Consider the following 21,475-nt stretch of genomic DNA (forward strand, 5'->3'; position numbering starts at 1 on the left):
ACAATGTACAATGTATTTATGTGTAACGTGTGTCAGCCCGAGTGCTGAAAGGCGCGAGGCAGGACATACAGACTTCCTCGACAGGGACGAACATTTAATAACAAACGAAAGCGGCACTCACGTATTACAAACGATAAACATGAACAAGAAACGATTGACGTTAAACAAATACAATACACAAGGATACATCTAACATGAACACGTTACATTTAGACTTTACATCTACAATGACCAACGACGCCGCACACCCTGACGTGAGTTTAAATACACACAGACAAAACGAGGTGCAGGTGTGTGCAGGCGTGGCCACAAACGAAAGTCCTCCTACTGCATGTGGCTGGCCAAACCATGTGACTCGCGGGAGGCGAGCATCCCGTGACAATATGGATATATGTGTATGTACATAATGTACAATTCCAGTTTACAAATTTACAGATTTACAGTCACATGGTGGCGGTGGTCCACACAGTTAATCAGTTGCCTGATTCGGGCCGAATGGCCTGTGGGAAGAAGCTCCGCTTCAGTCTTTCTGTATTGGTCTGCAGGGAGCAAAAGTGCTTCCCTGACCTCAACAGAGAGAAGAGCCTGTTGTTGGGATGGGTGGGGTTCTTCACAATCCTCCTGGCCTTGGTCTGGCACTGCTTCTAATAGATGGTCTGCAGGTCAGGAAGTTCCGTATGAGTGATGCGCTCTGCTGAACGCATCACCCACTGGAGTGCTTGTCTGTCCTGCTTGGTGCTGTTCCCAAACCAGACTGTGATGTTCCCCGTGAGGATGCTCTCGATAGTGCAGGTGTAGAAGTTCCGCAGTACTTTGGAGGGCAGTCTGAAGTCTCTTAGGCATCTGAGGTGGTAAAGACGCTGACGAGCCTTCTATGCCAAGGAGTTGGTGTGGTGGGAACAGGACAGGTCCTGCGAGATGTGAACTACAAGGTACCTTAAACTGTCTACTCTCTGCACCGTGGTTCTATTGATCCTTACAGGTTGGTTGTGCCGCTCCTGCTTCTTGCTGTAGTCCACAATCAGCTCCATTGTCTTGCTGACATTTAGGAGGAGATTTCCCTGGCAACAGTTTTCCAGGTGTTTAATCTCCTCCAGGTAGTGCCTTTCATCGTTGTCCGAAATCAGGCCCATGACGACGGTATCATCAGCGAACTTGACAATGATGGTACAGCTGGAAGTGGCCACGCAGTCGAAGGTGTACAGTGAGTCGAACAGGGGGCTTAGGACACAAACCTGAAGAGGTCCAGTGCTGAGGGTGAGGGTGGATGAGACACAGTTGCCCACCTGTACTGATTGTGGTCTGTCTGTTAGGAAGTTGTAGATCCAGTCGCAAAGGGATGTATGCAGTCCTAGATCCTCCAACTTAGTAGTGAGTAGGGAGGGAATGATAGTGTTAAATGCTGAACTGTAGTCGGCAAACAGCATTTTAACATAATTACCCCTCCCTTTCTCCAGGTAATGTTTTCTGTTGGTTTGTTTTATGTATATTATATGAACAAATGGAAGTTAAATGTGAAGCACCAGCTACATATTAATTATTTTTTTACTCTTTTTGTCAGAGGTGTGATTATGATTCTTATATTGATCTGATTCACTGTTTGTTGGGTGTTGTATCTTGTGACAGTGTCACATGACCAGTACGCAGGCGTGATTTAGTAGAGAGGTGTTTCTTCTGCAGGACTGTGGGACTATAAATGAAAGCAGCTCTCTGATCAGCACTGTCATTACCCTGACATGCAGAGAGAGGTAATGGCAGAAATGAAAGGACAGATATAAAGAAAAAAAATACTGAATAAGAGATTGTACTAAAACTGCTATTAATTACAGCTGAGTAAGAGACCATGTTTAGTGCTCAGTTTACCAATGATACTGCCTTAATATAGCCCTAGCTTACATATATATGCAATATCATGAGACTGTATAAATGACTGTTTGAAATAACTTAAAAAGACATTAGTGTTCTGCACTTGTTTAAATGAATGATTGTTTCATAACTACTTTGTCATATTTCTTGGCAGATAAAGGACAAACATGGCATACAAAGACCTAAGAGAAAATGGAAGCACAGGAAACATTTATCTTTGTTATGAACATCATCCTAACTCATGTCAGAAGCTTATCTATCCTCTCACTGTTAGAATTGTGATTTATTTTGTCACTGGAGTCATTGTACTTCTTACTTTATTTGGAAATCTTTTGGTGATCATAAGCATAACTCATTTCAAGCAGCTCCACACCCCAACTAACTACTTCACTCTTTCTCTGGCTGTAACTGACCTGCTTTTGGGTGGAGTTGCGATGCCTCCTAGCATGATACGTTTTGTGGAGACCTGCTGGTATTTTGGCACCTTATTCTGTAAAATACACAGCAGCTTTGACATTATATTGTGCTCTGCCTCTCTGCTGAATCTTATGTGCATTGCTGTTGATCGATACTATGCTGTGTGCCACCCCCTTATGTATCACATTAAGATAACCCCTCTTGCTGCTGTGTTTCTGATAGCTGCAAGTTGGAGCTTTGCTACTCTTCCAGCCCTTGTGATGATGTTTCCATATTTCAATGCTAAAAGCAGTGAAGATTTTTACAAGGATAATGCAGTTTGCAAAGGACTCTGTGTGGTGCATCTAGCACCCATGACAAGCCTAACACTCTCCATTTTGTGTTTTTACCTCCCTGCTGCTGCAATGCTCAGTTTGTACTTAAAAATATTTACTGTTGCAAAGATGCAGTCACGTTCCATTCACAATGCCCTTTATGACAGTTCTGATAAGAAAAACTCCAAGAAGAATCCAACCATCAGCAAATCAGAGATCAAAGCCACTAAAACATTATCGATAGTCATGGGAGTTTTTTTACTGTTTTATTCACCACTGTTAATGTATAGCATTATGATTCCAATTTCTGGTAATTTTGGTCCAGCACAGCTGTATGACGTGTTGAGTTGGATTGGCTATTCAAACTCAGCATGTAATCCTATTGTTTATGCATTATTTTATAGATGGTTTAGAAAGGCTCTCAAGATTATTGTATTTGGTAAAATATTTCAGCAAAACTCTTGTAGAATAAAGATGTCCTCAGAATAGAATATGTACATAATCCTTACATGCCATTTACTGTATACTTCTCATATTAACTAATTTGCATTATTCCTGTAATTCATCATTTGGAGTGAATCAACTGAATTTGCATTTTAATTAATTTCCATTTATCTTGCAACATTTAATCCAGTAAACTAAATTAAAAGGTTTGCCACAAAACAGCAGACCTGTTACTTGTTGTAGTGCATAGATTCACTGTAGATTCACTCAACACCATACAGAAATTTGTTTGACCAAGAAAGAAATGCAAGCAGTAGTTACCAAATCTAGACATTTCCAAAGCTACTACAGTAGAATTCCTGCTTCTTCAAATAAACTATACTAACCCTGCTATGGCCTGCATGTCTATAGGTTCAACAGGATGTGTACTGTACTTACAAACAAATAAAGTCTGTTCTAATAGTACAAAAAAAGACAACAGCAACCTATTTTCTTTTTCTCTAGAATATATATATATATATATATATATATATATATATATATATATATATATATATATATATATATATATATATATATATGTAGCACAGACAAGATAAAACAATATGTGAAATAATGTTTAAATTACACAGAACAGCAAAAAATATATAGGACATCTGTAGTACAAAACATGCAATAGTACATTTAGAGCATTTGGCAGACATCCCTGTCCAGAGTGACTTCCTGGAGTGCTTTGTAGTCTGTAACAACTACATATCTTTACATGAACATATATAGGTCAGTGTCAAGAATTACATCAAGCTAAAGCCCTGGCTTGAGTGGAGTATCAGACAGTAAAAAGTAAATGTAAAAAACACATTCAGCATTTCAGCTATAATAATAAATAGAGTTGGTACTAATTGTAGCATCAGCGCAAAAGAAGACTCCATTTTTCAAACACACACTGTTCAATTAATTGAGCACAGCTACAGAAAATGAGGGAACCGTGACTGAGGGAATCACTGCTCGGTAGATATTGGTAGATATTGGTAGATATTGGTAGATATTTCCAGCACTAACATACTACAGAGAAAATGGCACATTTCACACACGTACACACACATTATGTAATGTTGAGCGGTAAGGAGGCGGACGCAAGTGCGGAGAAGAGCGAGATTTATTAGGGGCAAATCCAAAGTCAAAGTCGTCAGAGTAGTCCAGGGGTATTGAGCCAATATGGAGATTACGGGGATAAATTATGAACCAAAAACACGCAAAGGCAAACAAGGGAAGCAGGCTATAACATAGGCTAGGAAACATGAAGGCTAGGAAACATGAAGGCTCGGATAAACAGTCAGATTAGGCTACCCGGAGTAGAAAGAAACAGGCATACAGATATGGGCTTTCACAAATATCCAAACATTCAATAAACTAAACAATGAACAGCCCGGACAAAGGTAACAAGACAGGTTTTAAATACATGAACATAACAAGGCTAGAAATGAGGGACAGGTGTGGAAAATCAGTCGTATAACTAGTAAGTAACTAGTAAAAAACGAGTAAGGGTTATGTATACTAAACATCTAGTAAGGGTTATATATAGTAAACATCTTGTAAGGGTTATGTATAGAATTAAAAATTTATTCTGAGGACAAATTTATTCTGCAAGAGTTTTCCTGAAATATTTTACCATATATAATCATTCTGAGTGCTTTTCTAAACCATCTATCAAATAATGCATAAACAAGAGGATTACATGCTGAGTTTGAATAGCCAATCCAACTCTGCACATCATACAGCTGTGGTGGACCAAAATTACCAGAAATTGAAATCATAATGCTGTAGATAAAAATTGGTGCATAAAACAGTAAAAAAAAAAAAAAAAAAAAAAAAACTCCCATGACTATGGATAATGTTTTAGTGGCTTTGATCTCTGATTTGCTGATGGTTGGATTCTTGGAGTTTTTCCATGTAGAATGTTTCTTATCAGAACTGTCATAAAGGGCATTGTGAATGGAACGTGACTGCATCTTTGCAACAGTAAATATTTTTAAGTACAAACTGAGCATTGCAGCAGCAGGGAGGTAAAAACACAAAATGGAGTGTGTCAGAATTGTCATGGGTGTTACGTATCCATTTTATTGTTGTTTACATCTTTAGGTTTGATGATAAATATGTCAGTGTGAACATTGAGTGCACCAAGACTAAATGCAATATTGTATTATTTTTTTGCTTTGGTCTGGACCAAAGTGTAATGTTGAGTGATACGAAGGCAGATGCAGGGACAAAATTCCACCTTGGCATGTGTCAGGTGAACAGAGACAGAGTCGATTACAGTAAAAATATACAATTTAACAGGGGCTGTCCAAAGAGTAGTCAAATACTTGCAAGAGTCGATACAATTAGAGGCATAGAGCAAACAGATCCAAAGGATATAGACAAGAAAAGATCCAAAAACAGGCAGGTAATCCAGTGAGCCAAAACAGCAATCGAGATGACAAACTATGGCTCAGAAACTTAAGGCAGCAAAAGAGACTTGGCAACAACAGATAGAGATAAGAGGGTCTATATAATGAACACAATAAGAAGAATGAGACACAGGTGTGGTTAAAACTCAGGTGACTGGAAACGTACAGGAGGTTTATGGGATGTGTAGTGCACAGTAGACTGAGCTGGTACTGAGGGTGTGGCAGTACCCCCCTGCCCGATAGTCCGAGTCGACTGGCTTAGTCAGACTGCCGAGATGATGACCTCTGGGATAAGGAGCAGGGTTTTTGGGATGCACACGGTGCAAGTCCAACAGCATCGACAAATCCAGTACATCTTTCTTAGGCACCCAACACCTCTCCTCCTGTCCTTAATGTCACAATTAGTCCCTCCCAGCTTCCGTGTTTTCCCTGTCGTGTGTATTTTAGTTCCATGCCTTAGTTTCATTTTCTCCGCCTCTCGTTTGATTGCTTACACCTGTCCCTCGCTTCTACCTTAAGTTCATGTATTTAAACCCTGTTGTGTGCCCTTGGTCTTGGCTGTTCATTGTGGTTGTTTCGTTGATTCCGTGCGTTTGTGTTTGGTGAATGTTTTTGAAAGCCTGTGTATGCATGTATGTGAGTTTTGTACTCCTAGCCTGTCTGTTACTCCTAGCCTGCATGTTACTCCTAGCCTTCATGTTTGTTAGTCTCAGAGTTCTTCATTGTATCTTCGTTATAGCCTGTTTTCCCTGTTTGCGTTCGTGCATTTTTTTGATCATGTATCCCCGTAATCTCTGTATTGGCTCTATGACCCTCGACTGCTACAACGACTCTGATTTTGGATTTGCCCGTAATAGATCTCGCTCTTCTCCACATATGTGTCCGCCTCCTTACCACTCACCGTTACACTTAACCCTCCCAATCTATGAAATGCTGAAACTCTTTGCCTCGAATCCCAAATCTCCTTCACCATATAAGATGGTGAGCTAGCAATATCCAGGGGTGGCGGAGCCTCCTCAGAGATCGGAGTGGCTAAAGGACCTATAACATATGGCTTTAACAGAAAAACGTGAAAGGACAGGGAAATGCAGCAAGACGTTGGCAGTTGCAGACTGTATGCTACATCATTTATGTTCTTCTTTATTAGTAAGGGGCCCATATACCATGGCTTTAGCTTACTGCACACCTTAATGTGCACATCTTGGGTAGATCACCATGTCCTTTCACCAGGAGAGTAATGCGGTGCTGGAGCCCTCCTATGATCAGCATGGCATTGGTATTGTTGATGGCAATCTGGAGTTTCTGATGGGTGTGCTCCTGCACCTGTTCGCTCTTCTGCATCCATTCATCCACAGCAACATATGCTGAAGTATCTGGATCCCATGGCACAAATGGTGGCTGTTAACCTGGAATTCACTGAAAATGCACTAAGTTTTGAGCCATTTTGCCCAAATGATGTATTTAAACCATTCTTGTTGCTGGTCGCGACGATATAATATATAAGAAATTTCCTAGTTCTTGATTAACCCTCTCCACCTGTGTTTCTCTGAGGATGATATCCAGAAGTGAGGCTAACATTGATTCCCAGGCTCTCAAGGAAATACGTTTGCATGGCAAACTTGCAAACTCATGACTCCTGGTGGTCTGACACAGAGTGGGGAGGTAGTGGTGGACTCTCTCGGCTGCAGTAATTCAGCGGAGTGACATGCCAGCCAGACCAGGGGTAAGTGGTGGTCCCAGTCACGCTTGTGTTGAGTGGTGACAACTGACATGAGCATCTGACCCAAACCCTGCACATGACTGCCACTCTGGGGGTGGAGCAGCATAGCCCGAGTCTTCGGGTTGCCCAGCCAATTGCAGAGCTCAACCATGGCCGCCAAATCGAACCTGCAACCCTGATTTCCTCGGGTAGCCCATACTGGCAGAAAATCTCCATCAGGCATTCTGCTGTTGTGGTTGTGATCTGCATGCGCCTCTGGCCACTTCATAGCCAAGAGGATGTAGCTCCTGCTGCCGGTGGTGAGGAAGAGGCCCAAGACGTCCATGGTGTCCCTCTCCATGGGTGCACTAGAACAGAGGGCCTGAAATGGTGTGTGCGACTGCTGTGACATTCCCTCTTCACCTTGGTTGCAGCACCAAGCAGCCCAGATACCGCACGCAGTACAGGCTTCCTCAGGCTGCATAGCAGCAGTAACTGCCATGCACTAGTCTGTCCTGCAGCCAAAGCTACTGCTTGAACTGCCAGAGTCCAGTTTGTGATGTGAACACTTGTCTTTGGCATCTGAAAAAAAAAGTGCTACTTACGACATTCTCTGCATATCCATTGAGGTGGCTCAAGCTGAACCAATGATCTAGGGTGCCATCAATGTATGACAGTGGATTTCAGTTGGGCTTTGTGACACCATTGTGTCATTGTTCTCCTGTACTGGTGTTGCAGTTCCCTTGGCAACCTCGCATGTGTTCCATTGTCTAGGTTTCGTTCCCTAGTTGCGCCTATTTTTTTAAGTTTTCCCAGCCCTAGATTTGTTACACCTGTGTCAGCTTTGTTACCCCTCACTTGTGTTATCTTCCCCAAGTGTTTCCTGTTGGCTTTAACTATATATATCGTCATTACCATTTACATTTACTGCATTTATATAGTCTTTGTTTTTATGCTACCATTGTTATTGTCACCATCCTTTCTCTGTTCACTACTGTTGTCAAAGTTGCTGTTGTTATCTGAACATTAGGTTACCTTGCACTTTGTTTTCTTGCCATGCCTTTTGGTTTTTGGCTATGTTCTTAGATTTATCTTTCGTACTCTTTTTTTGTTTGTTTGTTTTTGGTTTGCCTATTGTCTATTACTTATGTTTGCTTTACTTTATGTTAGTTTATGTTGTTCTGTAGCTTCTGTTTTAGGTAAGGGGGCTGGTGGCTCTGAATCAATGCAACATCAATGGTGTTAATGCTATGTTGGCTTGTGAACAGTCCTTCTCTATGACCATGAAGATGTCACTGTAATGATGCAGGGAGCTCCCATAGTCACTGTTTCTGTTTCTCCACTAAGCCTGACCTGCCACTGCTCACGCACCACCTCCAGTGTCTCACCCAGGTCCTTTATTTGCCACAACTGCTTTTTGTTTTCTCACTGGTGCTAACGAGGGTGCTGCTTGTATACACTGCCCATGGACCTTGGGGATCTGTCAACCAGCATTAGTACTGCATGTTCAGTTCCTACAGCACTGGTGGCTTCACACGTGCAAAAAACTGTTATGCTTCCAAACCATCAATGCCTCCTGTCCCTGGAGTTCCACCAACTGACTCTTCCAGAGGGAACCCCGACTCTCTGCCTGTACTCAACTCTCTGTCTCTACACCGCTGCTGTGGACAGCTACATTAGTCTCTTCTTTAAACGTAGTATTTCCTTCTCAAGGTCAATGCTTGGCCAAAACAAGCTGAGTATGGGCATGTTTTTTCTAGGAACTGGGCACTTTGCTGAAACCCCCCAGAACAATCGGGAGCTGCTTACTCCCTCTCAAGTTGACTTGGCTGCCAGTGAGATGCCACTGTGCTGTGTTTTAACTAAAAACGTGCAGGCTAGCAAACAATAAGTTCAGTTCTTGCCAGTCTTAATGACAAGTTGGCAGTCTAAGTTCTGCTGTTTCTAACTGTATGAAAATACTTATTTAGTAGAAATCATACTTACATTAACAGTAAAATCCACAATAGATCAATTCCTCATGACAGTTATGTATATTGTGGCATTTCAGTGTCAAAAATGTCTGACTCCCATAATGTTTTGTGAGCAAGCTTTAGCATTTAGCTTGCAAGCTTTTTTAAAATTTTATTTTAGTGTTCAAATATTTCTAAGAAAAAGAGCAACAATATGTATTTAAACTGTCATCTGTTCTAAACTGTAAGGTTTTAAATAAAGTTATCACCTTTTATTTAAAGATATCTTTGCTCTTCAGTGTCAGTGTAATAATCACATATACTGTGAGTATAGTGTACATTTTGGAAGTATGACAGACCACAAATTATGACTGAAACTAAGGCATGACAACTAATTCGTATTAAAAGTACATTTTAAACCATAGTGCGCAAACACTACAACTTTTCTGGAGCTGAAGCTAAATAACAACGCATATATGAGTGCAGGGCCACTTTTTCTGCTGCAGACTACGACTACATGAAGTAGACAGAGAGCCAGGGTTTTCTTGTTTGCCATTTTGGCTTCATAGCCCACCTTTGTCACCCTCTGGGAAGAGTAACTAGACATCCTGAACAGATCTTGTGTGACGTAGCTTTGCTACTGGCTATGCTGGACTATAAATTAAGGCTTTTCTCCCTGTAGTCTGTCTCAGCTACATGAGGCAGGAAGAGGTATGTTTCTAGGGTGATGCACATGCCAATTCGCCATGACTAGAGCAAGATCTTTTTTGTAAGGACTCTGTGAAAGAAATGCTTAAAATCGTGATTTATGTAAAATTATTTTAAGGGTAATAGAACAAAACAAAATGCATCACATGGAATGTAATGCAATGTAAAAAAAAATTTTTTAGCATTTTTCTATGCAAGTTAATCTGGTAATGTTCATTGGACTAATGTGATTTTGTCATGAACTGTCTTATGTTTGAACAAATTTCTTTTTGTAAGTCTGTCAAAGGCACCATTTAACCTTCTATTCACTTGTCTCAGAATAGGAGATCACTGTGCTGTAGATGGATCAAGTAAACATCATCACTGGCCAAAATGGAATATTGGAGAAGCCTCAGCTCTGTTTCGATTCTCTTAACAGCTCTTGTGTGAAGCTGACCTATCCTCTGGAAGTCCGGGTTTTGCTCTACATACTCTTCAGTGTTTCATCCTTTCTTACAGTGGTGGGGAATCTTCTGGTGATCATAACTGTCATTCATTTCAAGCAGCTCCACACTCCAACTAACTACCTCATTCTGTCTCTGGCTGTGTCTGATCTGCTTGTAGGAGGACTTGTGATGCCTCCCAGTATGTTACGTTCCGTGGAAACTTGCTGGTATTTGGGAAACTTGTTCTGTAAAATACACAGCAGTCTTGATGTCACAATGTGCACTGCCTCAATTTTAAATCTGTGTATAATTTCTCTAGATCGATATTATGCAGTCTGTCACCCCCTTCTGTACCACAGTAAAATGACTACTAATACAACCTTGTTTATGATCTTTGCTTGTTGGAGTATTTCTGCTGTAGTAGGATTTGGGATGATATTTCTACAGCTGAACATAATAGGTAATGAAGATTTTTACATCAATAACTTTGCCTGCATGGGTGCCTGTATGGTGTTTCAGACTAAAGTGGGTGGTGTCGTGTTTTCAATGTTTTGTTTTTACATCCCTGCCCTGATCATGCTCGGTGTGTATGTGAGAATCCTACATGCTGCATGGCGACAAGCACGTGCGATCCAGGGCACTGCTGCATGGATGAAAAATGCTGAGAAGGCCACCGTGGTCAAGTCTGAGAGGAAGGCTACCAAAACACTGGCCACCATCATGGGGGTCTTTCTCACATTCTGGGTGCCGTTCTTCCTTTGTAACTGTATAGACCCTTTCACTGGGTACTCAGTACCACCAGTGTTGTTTGATTTGCTCCTCTGGGTCGGGTACTTCAACTCCACATGTAATCCTTTAATATATGCATTGTTCTACAGCTGGTTCAGACATGCTTTCAGAGTCATTCTCTCTGGTAGGATATTTCAGAGCAATTCTTCACGCACCAAATTGCTTTAAAACATCCCCCAGTGAGACTGGCAGATTAACAACAATACTAAATCATAGCTGCATGTAGGTTTTCTCAAAAATGTCAGAGCTAGCTCTGGGGTGACTACCATTTCTAATTTACATATATTGGATCTATACAAATACATTAGGTATTGACCACATTAAGAAATGAAGAAAAAATAGTTTTAAAAAATAGCTTGAATATTTTTAAATATATTTTAAAAAACATAATTGCTGTAACTGTTATGTTAATAAATCAATTCAACTGATATTGAAGTGTTTCAGTACTGTTTCCTTTATGTGTGCCACTGGTGTCACAATGCAAAGCTCAACATATTTAATTGCACTTAGAAATGTGGAATCATTACAGTGTTTCAGTTACACTCTGCCTGCTTCTGCACCGTCCCTTATCCAGCTAGGGATTGTACAGACCCAGCAGGGGGGTAGTTTGGGGTATTCAGTTATCATGTACATTTCTCCCATGTACCCTCAGGAGGATTCAACCATGTTTCTGCAGGGAGGTGACTCAGGGGGTTGGTTAAAGCCCTTGTTATTTCTGCTAGTCACATAGCCCCCCACCCCCACATGCCCTTACCTACTCACGTTCTCCCAGATCACTCCACTGCTGGTTCTCCTTTGGAGCTGGTCTTCTCTGTACTGCTGGCCAGGTGATGGAATGATCTTGCCTTGGCTTTCAGAACAGTTCAGTCAATTGCTGTTTTCAAAAACAGACCAGAGTTAGAAGGCCCATCTCTTCTAGGTGAACTTTAATGAACACTGATGCAGTAATTATTATGCTTTAATGTTCTCTGCATCTTTATTGGCTCTGGCATTGAAGTAGAGGGACCTATTCAACCCCCTTTACTTAAGTTAAAACTGGGGTTTTAATGAAATGTCTGTAGGCAACACCCTTTTTATCCTGTCTAAATGGCCTTGTTCAGAACAGCCAGTTTAAGGGCCTGTTCCTTTAAATGATAAGGGTCATTCCACCCCCTCTCTTCTGTGGGAAAGAGCGCTGACATCTGACCTCTGACCTACACATTGCAAAGCATGCCAAATTAGAGATGGTCATAAAGCACATTTTCTCATAGCATAGCATGCTAACATTACTAAACCCTCATTACCTGAGTGGGACACAACTGTATCTTTTACTGCAGCATTATTCATGTGCTGACCATCTTCAAACTAATCTTCAAGTAAAAAAAAAAAAGATATCTTTAACATTACTGTAGATCCTGCATCCAGTAGTATCAATAAAATGATGGAAAATCACATCTGGTATTACCTCAGCAGTTAGCGTTAGGTGGTGAGAAACGGCCAAAGAAATACATAGCTAAGTGTAACCAGTCTGCTTATCTATCCTCCACTGTGTAATTTATGAGTCGGGACACTGCACTTCAGTTTCAGCTCTGTTGTATTTCTGTGTGTGTGTGTGTGTGTGTGTGTGTGTGTGTGTGTGTGTGTGTGTGTGTGTGTGTGTGTGTGTGTGTCTGTCTCTCTCTCTCTCTCTCTCTCTCTCTCTCTCTCTCTCTCTCTCAAATAACTGGATTCAGAAAGTTAAAACAAAAGTAAATTAAATGTTCCTCAAATTCCTTTATCAGCTAACTTAACCACAGACTGCATTCTTGCAATATTCATATTTAAATAATATCATATTTATGAATCTCTCTCTCTCTCTCTCTCTCTCTCTCTCTCTCTCTCACACACACACACACACACACACACACACATTCCATATAAATATTCCATATAAATATTCCACTAGTATATCATACATGATTATATTTAGAAACTCCACCGGCCGTCTCTCTTTTTCCTTCAAGCTCAGGTCCTCTACCAGAGGTCTGGGAGCTTAAGGGTCCTGAGTAGTATCTTAGCTGTTCAAAGGACTGCACTCTTCTGGACGGAGATCTTGGATATTGTTTCTGGCATCTGCTAGAATCATTCTCTCAGTTTGGGGGTCACAGCCCATAGCGCTCTGACTACCACTGGGGTCACTGTTGTCTTCACCTTCCACATTTCGTGTTCCTTGTACCTGATGTTGCTCTCACATTGTATTGCCACATCTATCATTACAGCCCTCCTCTGCTGTTTATCCATCACTATTATGTCTGGTTGGTTAGCCATTAACATCTTGTCAGTTTGTATCTAGAAGTGCCACAGAACCTTAGCATGGTCATTTTCCACCACCTTTGGGGGTGTATCCCACTTTGACCTTAAAACTTCCAGCCAGTATTCAGGACAGATATTTCTGTACACTATGCCAACCACTTGGTTATGTAGTTCCATGTTCGCTCTGCCTGCCAGCATCTTGTACCCCACTGTTATGTGCTGGATTGTCTCAGGGGCATCTTTGTACAGTCTGCATCTGGGCTTCTGTCTGGTCTGGTACCTCCCAGCCTCTACTGAGCTTGTGTTCAGAGATTGTTCTTGTGCTGCCATGAATAGTGCATCTGTGCTGTCTTTCAGTCCAGCCTTTTACAGCCATTGGTAGGGTTTCTCCATATAAGCCATTTCAACTATCTGCTGGTGGCACATACCAGGCAGGGGTTTTTCTTCCAATGATGGTCCTTTTCCCTCCTCATTCTCATCCTCTTTTGGTTTCTGTTGTCTGAGGTACTCACTAAGCACTAAGCACTTCATCAGTCAGGGTTGTCATCCTGGTGTACTCCTGGATCTTGTTTGTTTCATCCTGGGTAGTGGCTCTGACACTGTCTAGGAGGCCCCCCTCCTCCCGCTTAGTGTACAGTCTCAGAGTGCTGGATTTGGGATAAAACCCTCTGTGCATTATGAGGAGTTTCCTTGTCTTAATGTCGGTGGCTTTTGTTTTCCCCTGAGGCCAGCTTATTATGCCAGCGGGGTGTCTGATGACTGGCAGAGCACAAGTGCTTTCCTTGTGGCTTGTTCATGATTACCATTTGCCTGTGGGATTCCAAGGTGCTGGTAGCTGCTCTTAACATCTGTCATGTTACCTTCTTTGTTATGTTAGGTCAGCTCACTTTATCATAGGAAAATCCCCAGCTGTAAATAAACTCTTACCATGTTCATTTAGGTCCAGCTGCACCCATGTAATAACTACAGGTGTAAATTGAGCACTAAGGGTTTTGTTGTGTTTATTTACATGATGGGAGTCAATAAGATCATCAGTCCTTTTATTCATTTTAATTTACTCTTAATCATTGAAATGCATACAATGCCAAAAATGTGATTTCATTCCTGCATGTAAAATTAAGCACTACACATATAAATAATTAGTGCTTGCTGGGGTAATATGCTAGATACAACAAGCTATATGTTGCAATGCACTTTCTTAGGCCATTGGTCCTAGGGTCAGCCCATGAGGATCTAGCGTTGGTCAATGAGGATTTAGGGTCAGTCAATGAGGAGCTAGGGATTGGTCAGTGAGGATCTAGGGTCAGCCCTTGAGAGTCAGTGACTATATTCCAATGCATGGTCTGTTTTGACCACAGAGCAATTATTATGTTTGTGTAGGACAGGTAATAGCTGTGTGGATAATTAAATCTAAAATGCACTAGTTATTTTAACATTTACAACTATATTTCTAAATCTAAAGCACATGAAACAATGCTTTTGATAAAAAAAAAAAAAAAAATTAAAAACCTTCTAGGAAGCCCTGCTGTGTAAACACAAATAGAGAATTTATAAGAGAGAGGGAGAGGAAGAGAGAGAGAGAGAATGAATGAATGAAGGAAAGAGAAGAGAAGGGGGAGAGAGAGAGGGAGAAAAGTAAAAGTTGATGTAGCTTACAGAGTGCACTAACCATGCTAGGCACCTAGCCAACTAAATATAAGTTCTGATATAAGGAAAGTGCATAACAGCTGTTTATAGTGTTAACACAATGTAAGGCTGTGATGCTCCCCGGAGAGACAGGCATATTACATCGTTCAGCTGTAACATTATGCAGAGTGTTATAGCTCATAATGCTGCGTGCATGTGGTCTATGGGGAATTGCCTTTCAAACAAATTCAGTGACTCACCTGATTGAATAGCTTCTGTTTGTGAGCACTGTAAACATTACTGTACTATGTTTATATATACTATATAGTTTTAGATAAATAATATGAGGAATACATTGCTTTTCAACACATATCTTGACTATTATTCAATATGAATATGAATATGTCTTATATTACATTTTCATATTTGAGACCAGACCTTTACACACTGAAATTAGAGTAAATAGAGTGTGTTTGGGAACGCAAGCACAGGAAAAATTTAAAAAACATAGGAATTTAAGTGCTTGCATATCCAAGAAACTGAAGTTCTTCATTAGTACGTTGGGATTAAAACTTCTTTAACAGTTTGGTTACCAGGATCTTAGCAGTTTCTCTAAACCAGCTGTAAAACAATGCATATATTAAAGGGTTAAACATCGAGTTTAAGTAAGCAACCCACATCAGCACTTCATACAAAAGTGATGGTATTGAATGATATATGATAGGGTCTACAATATTACACATGAAAAATGGGGTCCAGCAAAAAATGAAATTTCCAATGACTAGAGCCAGGGTCTTGGTAGCTTTGAGGTCTTTAGTAGCCATCGGTACACAAGATTTGGAATTATTGGTGTAACTGTGAATAACCTTAGAATGTTTCTGTGCTATGAAAAAAATCTTACTATAGAGGCTTACTATTATTGACACAGGTATGAAGAAGAACATGATGGAGTATTCTATACCAATTTCTTTTGTATGGAGAGCGAAACATCCCCCCACGCAACCCTTGTGAAAACTGTCTTTGTTTTTAATTTGTGGATTCGACAATGTGATAGCGAATGCAAAAACTGCAGCCAGCCCCCAGCTGGACGTGACCATGGTAATGCAGAGCCTGTGGGTCGCTCGGCTCTGATAGTGCAGGGGCCAGCACACGGCCAGGTAGCGATCAACGGATATAAACGTCAGGTGCCACACTGTGGTGTTGCACAGGATGATGTCGGCGACAGAGTGGAAGTTGCAGAAAGCTTTGCCGAAATACCAGCATGTCTCCAGGGACCGCACCATGCTGGGCGGCAACACCAGGACTCCCAGGAGCAGGCCGGCCACAGACAGCGAGAGGATGAGGTTGTGCGTGGCCGTCTGCAGGTTCTGGGAGCAGACGATGATGCAGATGACCAGCAGGTTACCGCTGATGATCAGCGTGATGACCAGAGTGAATAGGAGGTAGAGAGGCGCACGAAAGGCCAAGGAGTAGACGACGCGAGGACACGATTCGTTCAGAGACTGGAAACACAACACCAGAGCCTCAGCCACTCCTGGAGGACTCGAGTTCATTATGACAGCACGCCTGATTACAGAACGACAGAAACATATCACCACCACCTCTGCAGAGAGACAGAAACATACCACCACGTTTACACAGGAAAATGACCAGGGTTAATTGTAGCAAGAACATTACAAAAGTTGACTGAGCATTTGTAATGACACCTTTGTAATGACACATTTCTCAACAAAACCTCTCTTTTTTAGATACCTATATCTTCGAAGATTATGATATGACATTATGATGACATTATGTTAAGACATTATGATATGTAAAAAATCCCATTAAAATAGAGTTAATAAAGTCTTTGTTGCATGAAGAATTCAATGACAATGATTCCATTCCAAGGTAGTCCAAAATGTTACATTTTTAAGATTCAATACGAAAAGGCCATATCTTTTATACTGCTCTATAACATTGAATTCAAACATTGAATTTTTTTTATTCAAAGAAATAAAATAAAATGCCCTGTACATTACCTCAGAATGGCTTGATGCCTTCTGATCCTGCACACATCTAAAAACATATATATAGATAGAGATTTTTGCTACTGCCGTTTAGAGCATAGTTAAACCAATCACTCACTCACTTTTTCCCTCATGTGAATTTAATGGTACTTGATTGGCCTGTGGCTAGTCATGTGTGTCTTCACCTGTAAGAAAGTTTAGACCAGAAGAGCACATAAATGAATAACAGACACATTTGTTACTTAACAATACAATTTATTTGGCCAGACCCTGGGAGTAGGTGATAATGCTGAGGCTTGACTTCCATATCATTCAGTAGCAATATTTAACACTTAGATCAGTGCTTAAGGCAATTTACTTATAATCAGAAGGTTGCCAGTTCAAGCCCACCACTGCCAACTTGCCACTGTTGGGCCCCTAAGCAAGGCCCTTAACCCTCAGTTGGTCAAGTTGTAATCAGTCTTAAATGTATGTTGTAAGTCACTTTGGATAAAAGTATCAGTTATATGCTGTAAATGTACCTGGACATTTTAGGTGTCAAGGGCAATTCTCTCATCTGAATACATGTCAGGCAACATTGCTGACTTCCAGCGTGACATTATCCTTTAATGCAATGTTAAGAGCAAAGTAAAGTAACACTAGAGATTTTAGTAAGATAATATTCCACACTCTGTGTCATCAAAGGGTCTGCATTAAGCATTAAGGCCTCTGTGCACCAGTTAATATGTTGTTTTATACGGCACCTTCAGGAGAGCAAACACTTAAACAAATACCCACAATCAAATAGAACAGGTAGGTGTTTAAATGATACAGGGTAGAAATGGGCAGATAAAAGAAAGATATGAGAGGACTGTTTTCACCAGCATGTTTACGTTTTTACCCTAAATTGGTTTAAAGTACCATTTCATTAAGAAGATAAAATGATGTGACCCAGTACGAATATGTGAACTGCTGAAACACCTCTACTAAGTGCATTAGTACTCTTCTCAGTAACATGCAGGGTAAAATGTAATGTGTTGAATAGAGGCCTTTGTATCAGTATCTGGCCTTTAAGTGTCAATATTAGACATCTGGCTGTCATTGTGAGCATGTGTTTGCATAGTTTCCAGGGTACAGGGCCAGACAGATGATTGCTGGGATTCACGGACATGTTTGCACTGGTTGGAAGATTCAGACTCACGCAGACAAACTGTACACAAGCGGCAGTTGTAAGGATTAAGGCTGCCCTGGTTTTCTGTCTGATTCATGACCGCTCGCATGTACAAACTGTTTGTACAACAGCACAAACGTGTGTGATCAGGCAAGTCAATTGCTTTTTTTATAGTTATAATATGTTTGATAGTGGCAGGGCCAGTCAGTGTTGGACGTAGACGGGAAGAGAGACGGACGCTCAAGAGGACAAGCACTTTATCACACATTTACATAAGAGACTTTTATTTTGTTTTTTTGTTTTTGTGTATGTTTGCTTGTTTTTATAAGAAGTATTAAAGAGTCTTAAACTCTTCTTTTTCAGAAGCTTTCTTTTAAGCCAGACTCCTTAAAAGGATCATTTCCGCAAGAGTTATACACCCTTGGGAGAAGGCATTCTTGGACAAAAGCCATCTATGGAATACCCCTCCAACCCCCACGATAACAATATTTATATATTCTCGGAAGAAATAAATGCATTCCCTCACAGTAACAAACGGGGGATCCTGCAAAAGCATTAAACATTTCCAAACATACGGAACCAAACAAAAAAAAGAGAAGTATTCTACCACCTGATAACTGTAAGTCTTTCTTATGTCTGTTCTAGTAGGCTTGGAAATGATGTGGGTTTGTGAGTGATGTTTTTTTTTTTTTTTTTTCACACAGGAGCAAAATGGTCTCTCTAAATTTCTCAGACCTCAGTTCACAGGATCTGGTGGAATCATTCTTCTGTTATGACTCCGTTAATGACTCCTGCCAGAAGATTCAGAGACCTCCCAACATACAGATTTGTATGTTCATCGCCATGGCGATTACCACCATGGTGACCATTATGGGGAATCTGCTTGTAACTGGTTCCATTGCGCATTTCAAGCAGCTCCACACACCGACCAACTACCTCATCCTGTCCCTGGCCTTGTGTGACTTCCTGCTGGCTGTGTTCGTCATGCCCCTGAGTGCTATGTGTTCCGTGTACGGCTGCTGGTACCTCACTGACTTCATGTGCAAGATGCACACAGGCATGGACATGACATTGAGCACAGCTTCCATCTTTCACCTCACGTGCGTGTCAGCAGAGCGCTTCTGCGCTGTGTGCTGCCCGCTGACGTACCACATGCGTGTGCGCTCAGCCACCGTGCTCTGCATGGTCTGCGCCAGCTGGCTCATCTCCACTGTATTCGGCTATGCAATGATCTTCAGTGGGCTCAACCTCCGGGGTGATGAGACCTTCTACAACTCCCACCTGCGCTGTGTGGGAGGCTGTCCTGTATTCTTTAGCCGCGGCTCGGCGGTCGTCACTTCCATGGTCTCTTTCTTCATCCCCGGCCTGGTCATGTTTGGAATCTACTCCAGGATTTATGTGGTGGTCAGGGGGCAGGCGAGATCAATTGACTTTCTAGCCGGTCAGCTGCGGATGGACAGTCACAGGCCAGGAGGGTTCAGAAACCGAGCCTGGAAGGGTACCATGACCCTCTCCATTGTGGTTGGAGTTTTCCTCATCTGCTGGACCCCATTTTTCCTCTGCAACATCGTAGACCCCTTTATCGGCTTCAGTATACCTCCAGAGCTAACGGATGCCCTGGTTTGGTTTGGATATCTGAACTCCACTCTGAATCCCTTCATCTATGCTTTTCTGTACCCGTGGTTCAGAAAGGCTTTCAGGATTATTGTAAGTGGGGAGGTCTTTCACAGGAATAGCTGCAGAATACAGCTGCACTCATGATCAAGTGAGCTATACAACAGCTCTAGACATGCAAATTCATTTAGGTTGGTCCGTGTGTTAATATGTCTTATGTCCCTGTGTTAACATGTGATTAAAATGCAGGAGACCACTGACTTGACCCTTTTCATGCTGCCTCGTTGTTATTGGTGCTGTGTGTTGTTCAGTTTCCTTAGAGCTAATGGCAACACAGAAGAAGGATTTGACTGCAACTAAATAAAAGTAACATGTAGATTCAAGTTATGAGACATGTAGTTCTGGAGATTATAAGAGGGTAAGTCCAGCAAGCTTCCTAAAGACCAATACTGCTTTGAAGTCAAAGAGCAAAGCAAATGTAATACATTGCAAAATGTATACTGTGCCCTCAAGAATATGACATCCTTGTCCCCCGATATTGTGTATGTGAATGTGCTGTACATATAAAACCACTTTGAAAAACTTTTGGAGTGACTCTTTGTGTCGTTCTGTTCCACTGTATTTGCTCAAGGTGTACAGGGCCTTCGGTCAAAAACAGGATTGCACTGTTAGTCTACAGAGTAGACGATCTAGGAGCACTTTGATATAAACTGCCTGCTTTGCACTTGTCTTAAATGCAGTGTAAACATCTCCAACACAGACCTACTGTGCGAGTCTGTGACTGCACTGCACCAGTATAGAAATCTTATTTCTAGCTGACTCATGATAATATAAACTTTAGAGAGCCAAGTTTAAACAGTAATACTTGTTTTATTTAAAACACCATAATGCCAGATTTTCTGGTGCCTGTGTTTTATATAAATCACTATGACAACAGATTTGCTGGTCCCTGTGTTTTCTATAAAGCACTATGACAGCAGATTTGCTGGTCTCTGTGCTTTAGATAAATCACCATGGCTACAGTCCCTGTGTTTTATTTAAATCACCATGATGACAGATTTGCTGGTCCCTGTGTGTTTCTGTATTATATGGACTCCACTTTAACTCTCTGCCTTAACAAGCTAATGGAATCAGTTTAATTGGCAAGTTAAAGATTTGTGTGTTTGTTTGTTTGTTTGTTTGTTTTATATGACAAATGTCTGTTGTTTCACTGCCCGACCTGGAGCTGGTGGCATTGTACATTTGCATTTTGACATAAGAACTTTGTTCGCTATGAGCTTAGTGTTGGCTGCTCCCATTAAGACACATGTAGACAGAAACATGTTGAGTGTACTGTTGTGGAAGTACTGATGTGCTCCAAAAAGATGTAGATAGCCTTACTTATACTTCATAATACCATACATGCTGCCTCTGAATTAACATGTAGGGACAGGCAACAACATGAGTTTGTTAGAGGGAAATGTGATTTTGTGGTTTTAATACTATGTTTTGCAGTATACATGTAAATATATATAAATGTCTTAAGATAAGTCACCTGTTTAGACTGAGACATATTTTAGTGGTGTGTAGGTGTCTTTGTTGTGCAGTGGGCCTAAGAAATAGATGGCGACAGAAATATGTGACCATATATGGGCTGAGTTGGGACATCACTGCCACCTAGTGACCAAAGAGAGGAATGACAAGTGAGAGAGAAGATAAGCGAGAGGCAGAGGCGTTAAGAGGTGCCTTCTGCTCAGCTGCAGAT

General features: G+C 41.3%; 4 protein-coding genes across 4 annotated transcripts; 3 read left to right on the top strand and 1 right to left on the bottom strand.

Moving 5' to 3' along the window:
- Positions 1–2,027: 2,027 nt before the first annotated feature.
- Positions 2,028–3,481, top strand: LOC113567764 (trace amine-associated receptor 1-like). Its single transcript, XM_035529137.2, has one exon. It carries the CDS (start codon positions 2,034–2,036, stop codon positions 3,084–3,086), a length of 1,053 nt encoding a protein of 350 aa, XP_035385030.1. The 5' UTR covers positions 2,028–2,033; the 3' UTR covers positions 3,087–3,481.
- A 6,696-nt stretch (positions 3,482–10,177) lies between these two features.
- Positions 10,178–11,480, top strand: LOC113567761 (trace amine-associated receptor 1-like). Its single transcript, XM_026995863.3, has one exon. It carries the CDS (start codon positions 10,189–10,191, stop codon positions 11,227–11,229), a length of 1,041 nt encoding a protein of 346 aa, XP_026851664.1. The 5' UTR covers positions 10,178–10,188; the 3' UTR covers positions 11,230–11,480.
- Positions 11,481–14,817: 3,337 nt separating this feature from the next.
- taar11 (trace amine-associated receptor 11) lies at positions 14,818–16,550 on the bottom strand. The gene has a single exon (XM_026995860.3). The coding sequence runs from the start codon at positions 16,509–16,511 to the stop codon at positions 15,525–15,527; it is 987 nt and encodes a 328-aa protein (XP_026851661.1). The 5' UTR covers positions 16,512–16,550; the 3' UTR covers positions 14,818–15,524.
- A 2,410-nt stretch (positions 16,551–18,960) lies between these two features.
- On the top strand, positions 18,961–20,109 carry taar1b (trace amine associated receptor 1b). The gene has a single exon (XM_026995859.3). It carries the CDS (start codon positions 18,961–18,963, stop codon positions 19,876–19,878), a length of 918 nt encoding a protein of 305 aa, XP_026851660.3. The 3' UTR covers positions 19,879–20,109.
- Positions 20,110–21,475: the final 1,366 nt, after the last annotated feature.

Source organism: Electrophorus electricus, chromosome 2 (assembly GCF_041902795.1).
Source record: "Electrophorus electricus isolate QZ-2024a chromosome 2, ASM4190279v1, whole genome shotgun sequence".
NCBI lineage: Eukaryota > Metazoa > Chordata > Actinopteri > Gymnotiformes > Gymnotidae > Electrophorus > Electrophorus electricus.

What these genes read in the sequence shown, in the direction of transcription:
- LOC113567764 (XM_035529137.2), top strand. Translation starts at nt 2,034, where the DNA reads ATGGCATACAAAGACCTAAGAGAAAATGGAAGCACAGGAAACATTTAT.
- taar1b (XM_026995859.3), top strand. Translation starts at nt 18,961, where the DNA reads ATGGCGATTACCACCATGGTGACCATTATGGGGAATCTGCTTGTAACT.
- LOC113567761 (XM_026995863.3), top strand. Translation starts at nt 10,189, where the DNA reads ATGGATCAAGTAAACATCATCACTGGCCAAAATGGAATATTGGAGAAG.
- taar11 (XM_026995860.3), bottom strand. Translation starts at nt 16,511, where the DNA reads ATGAACTCGAGTCCTCCAGGAGTGGCTGAGGCTCTGGTGTTGTGTTTC.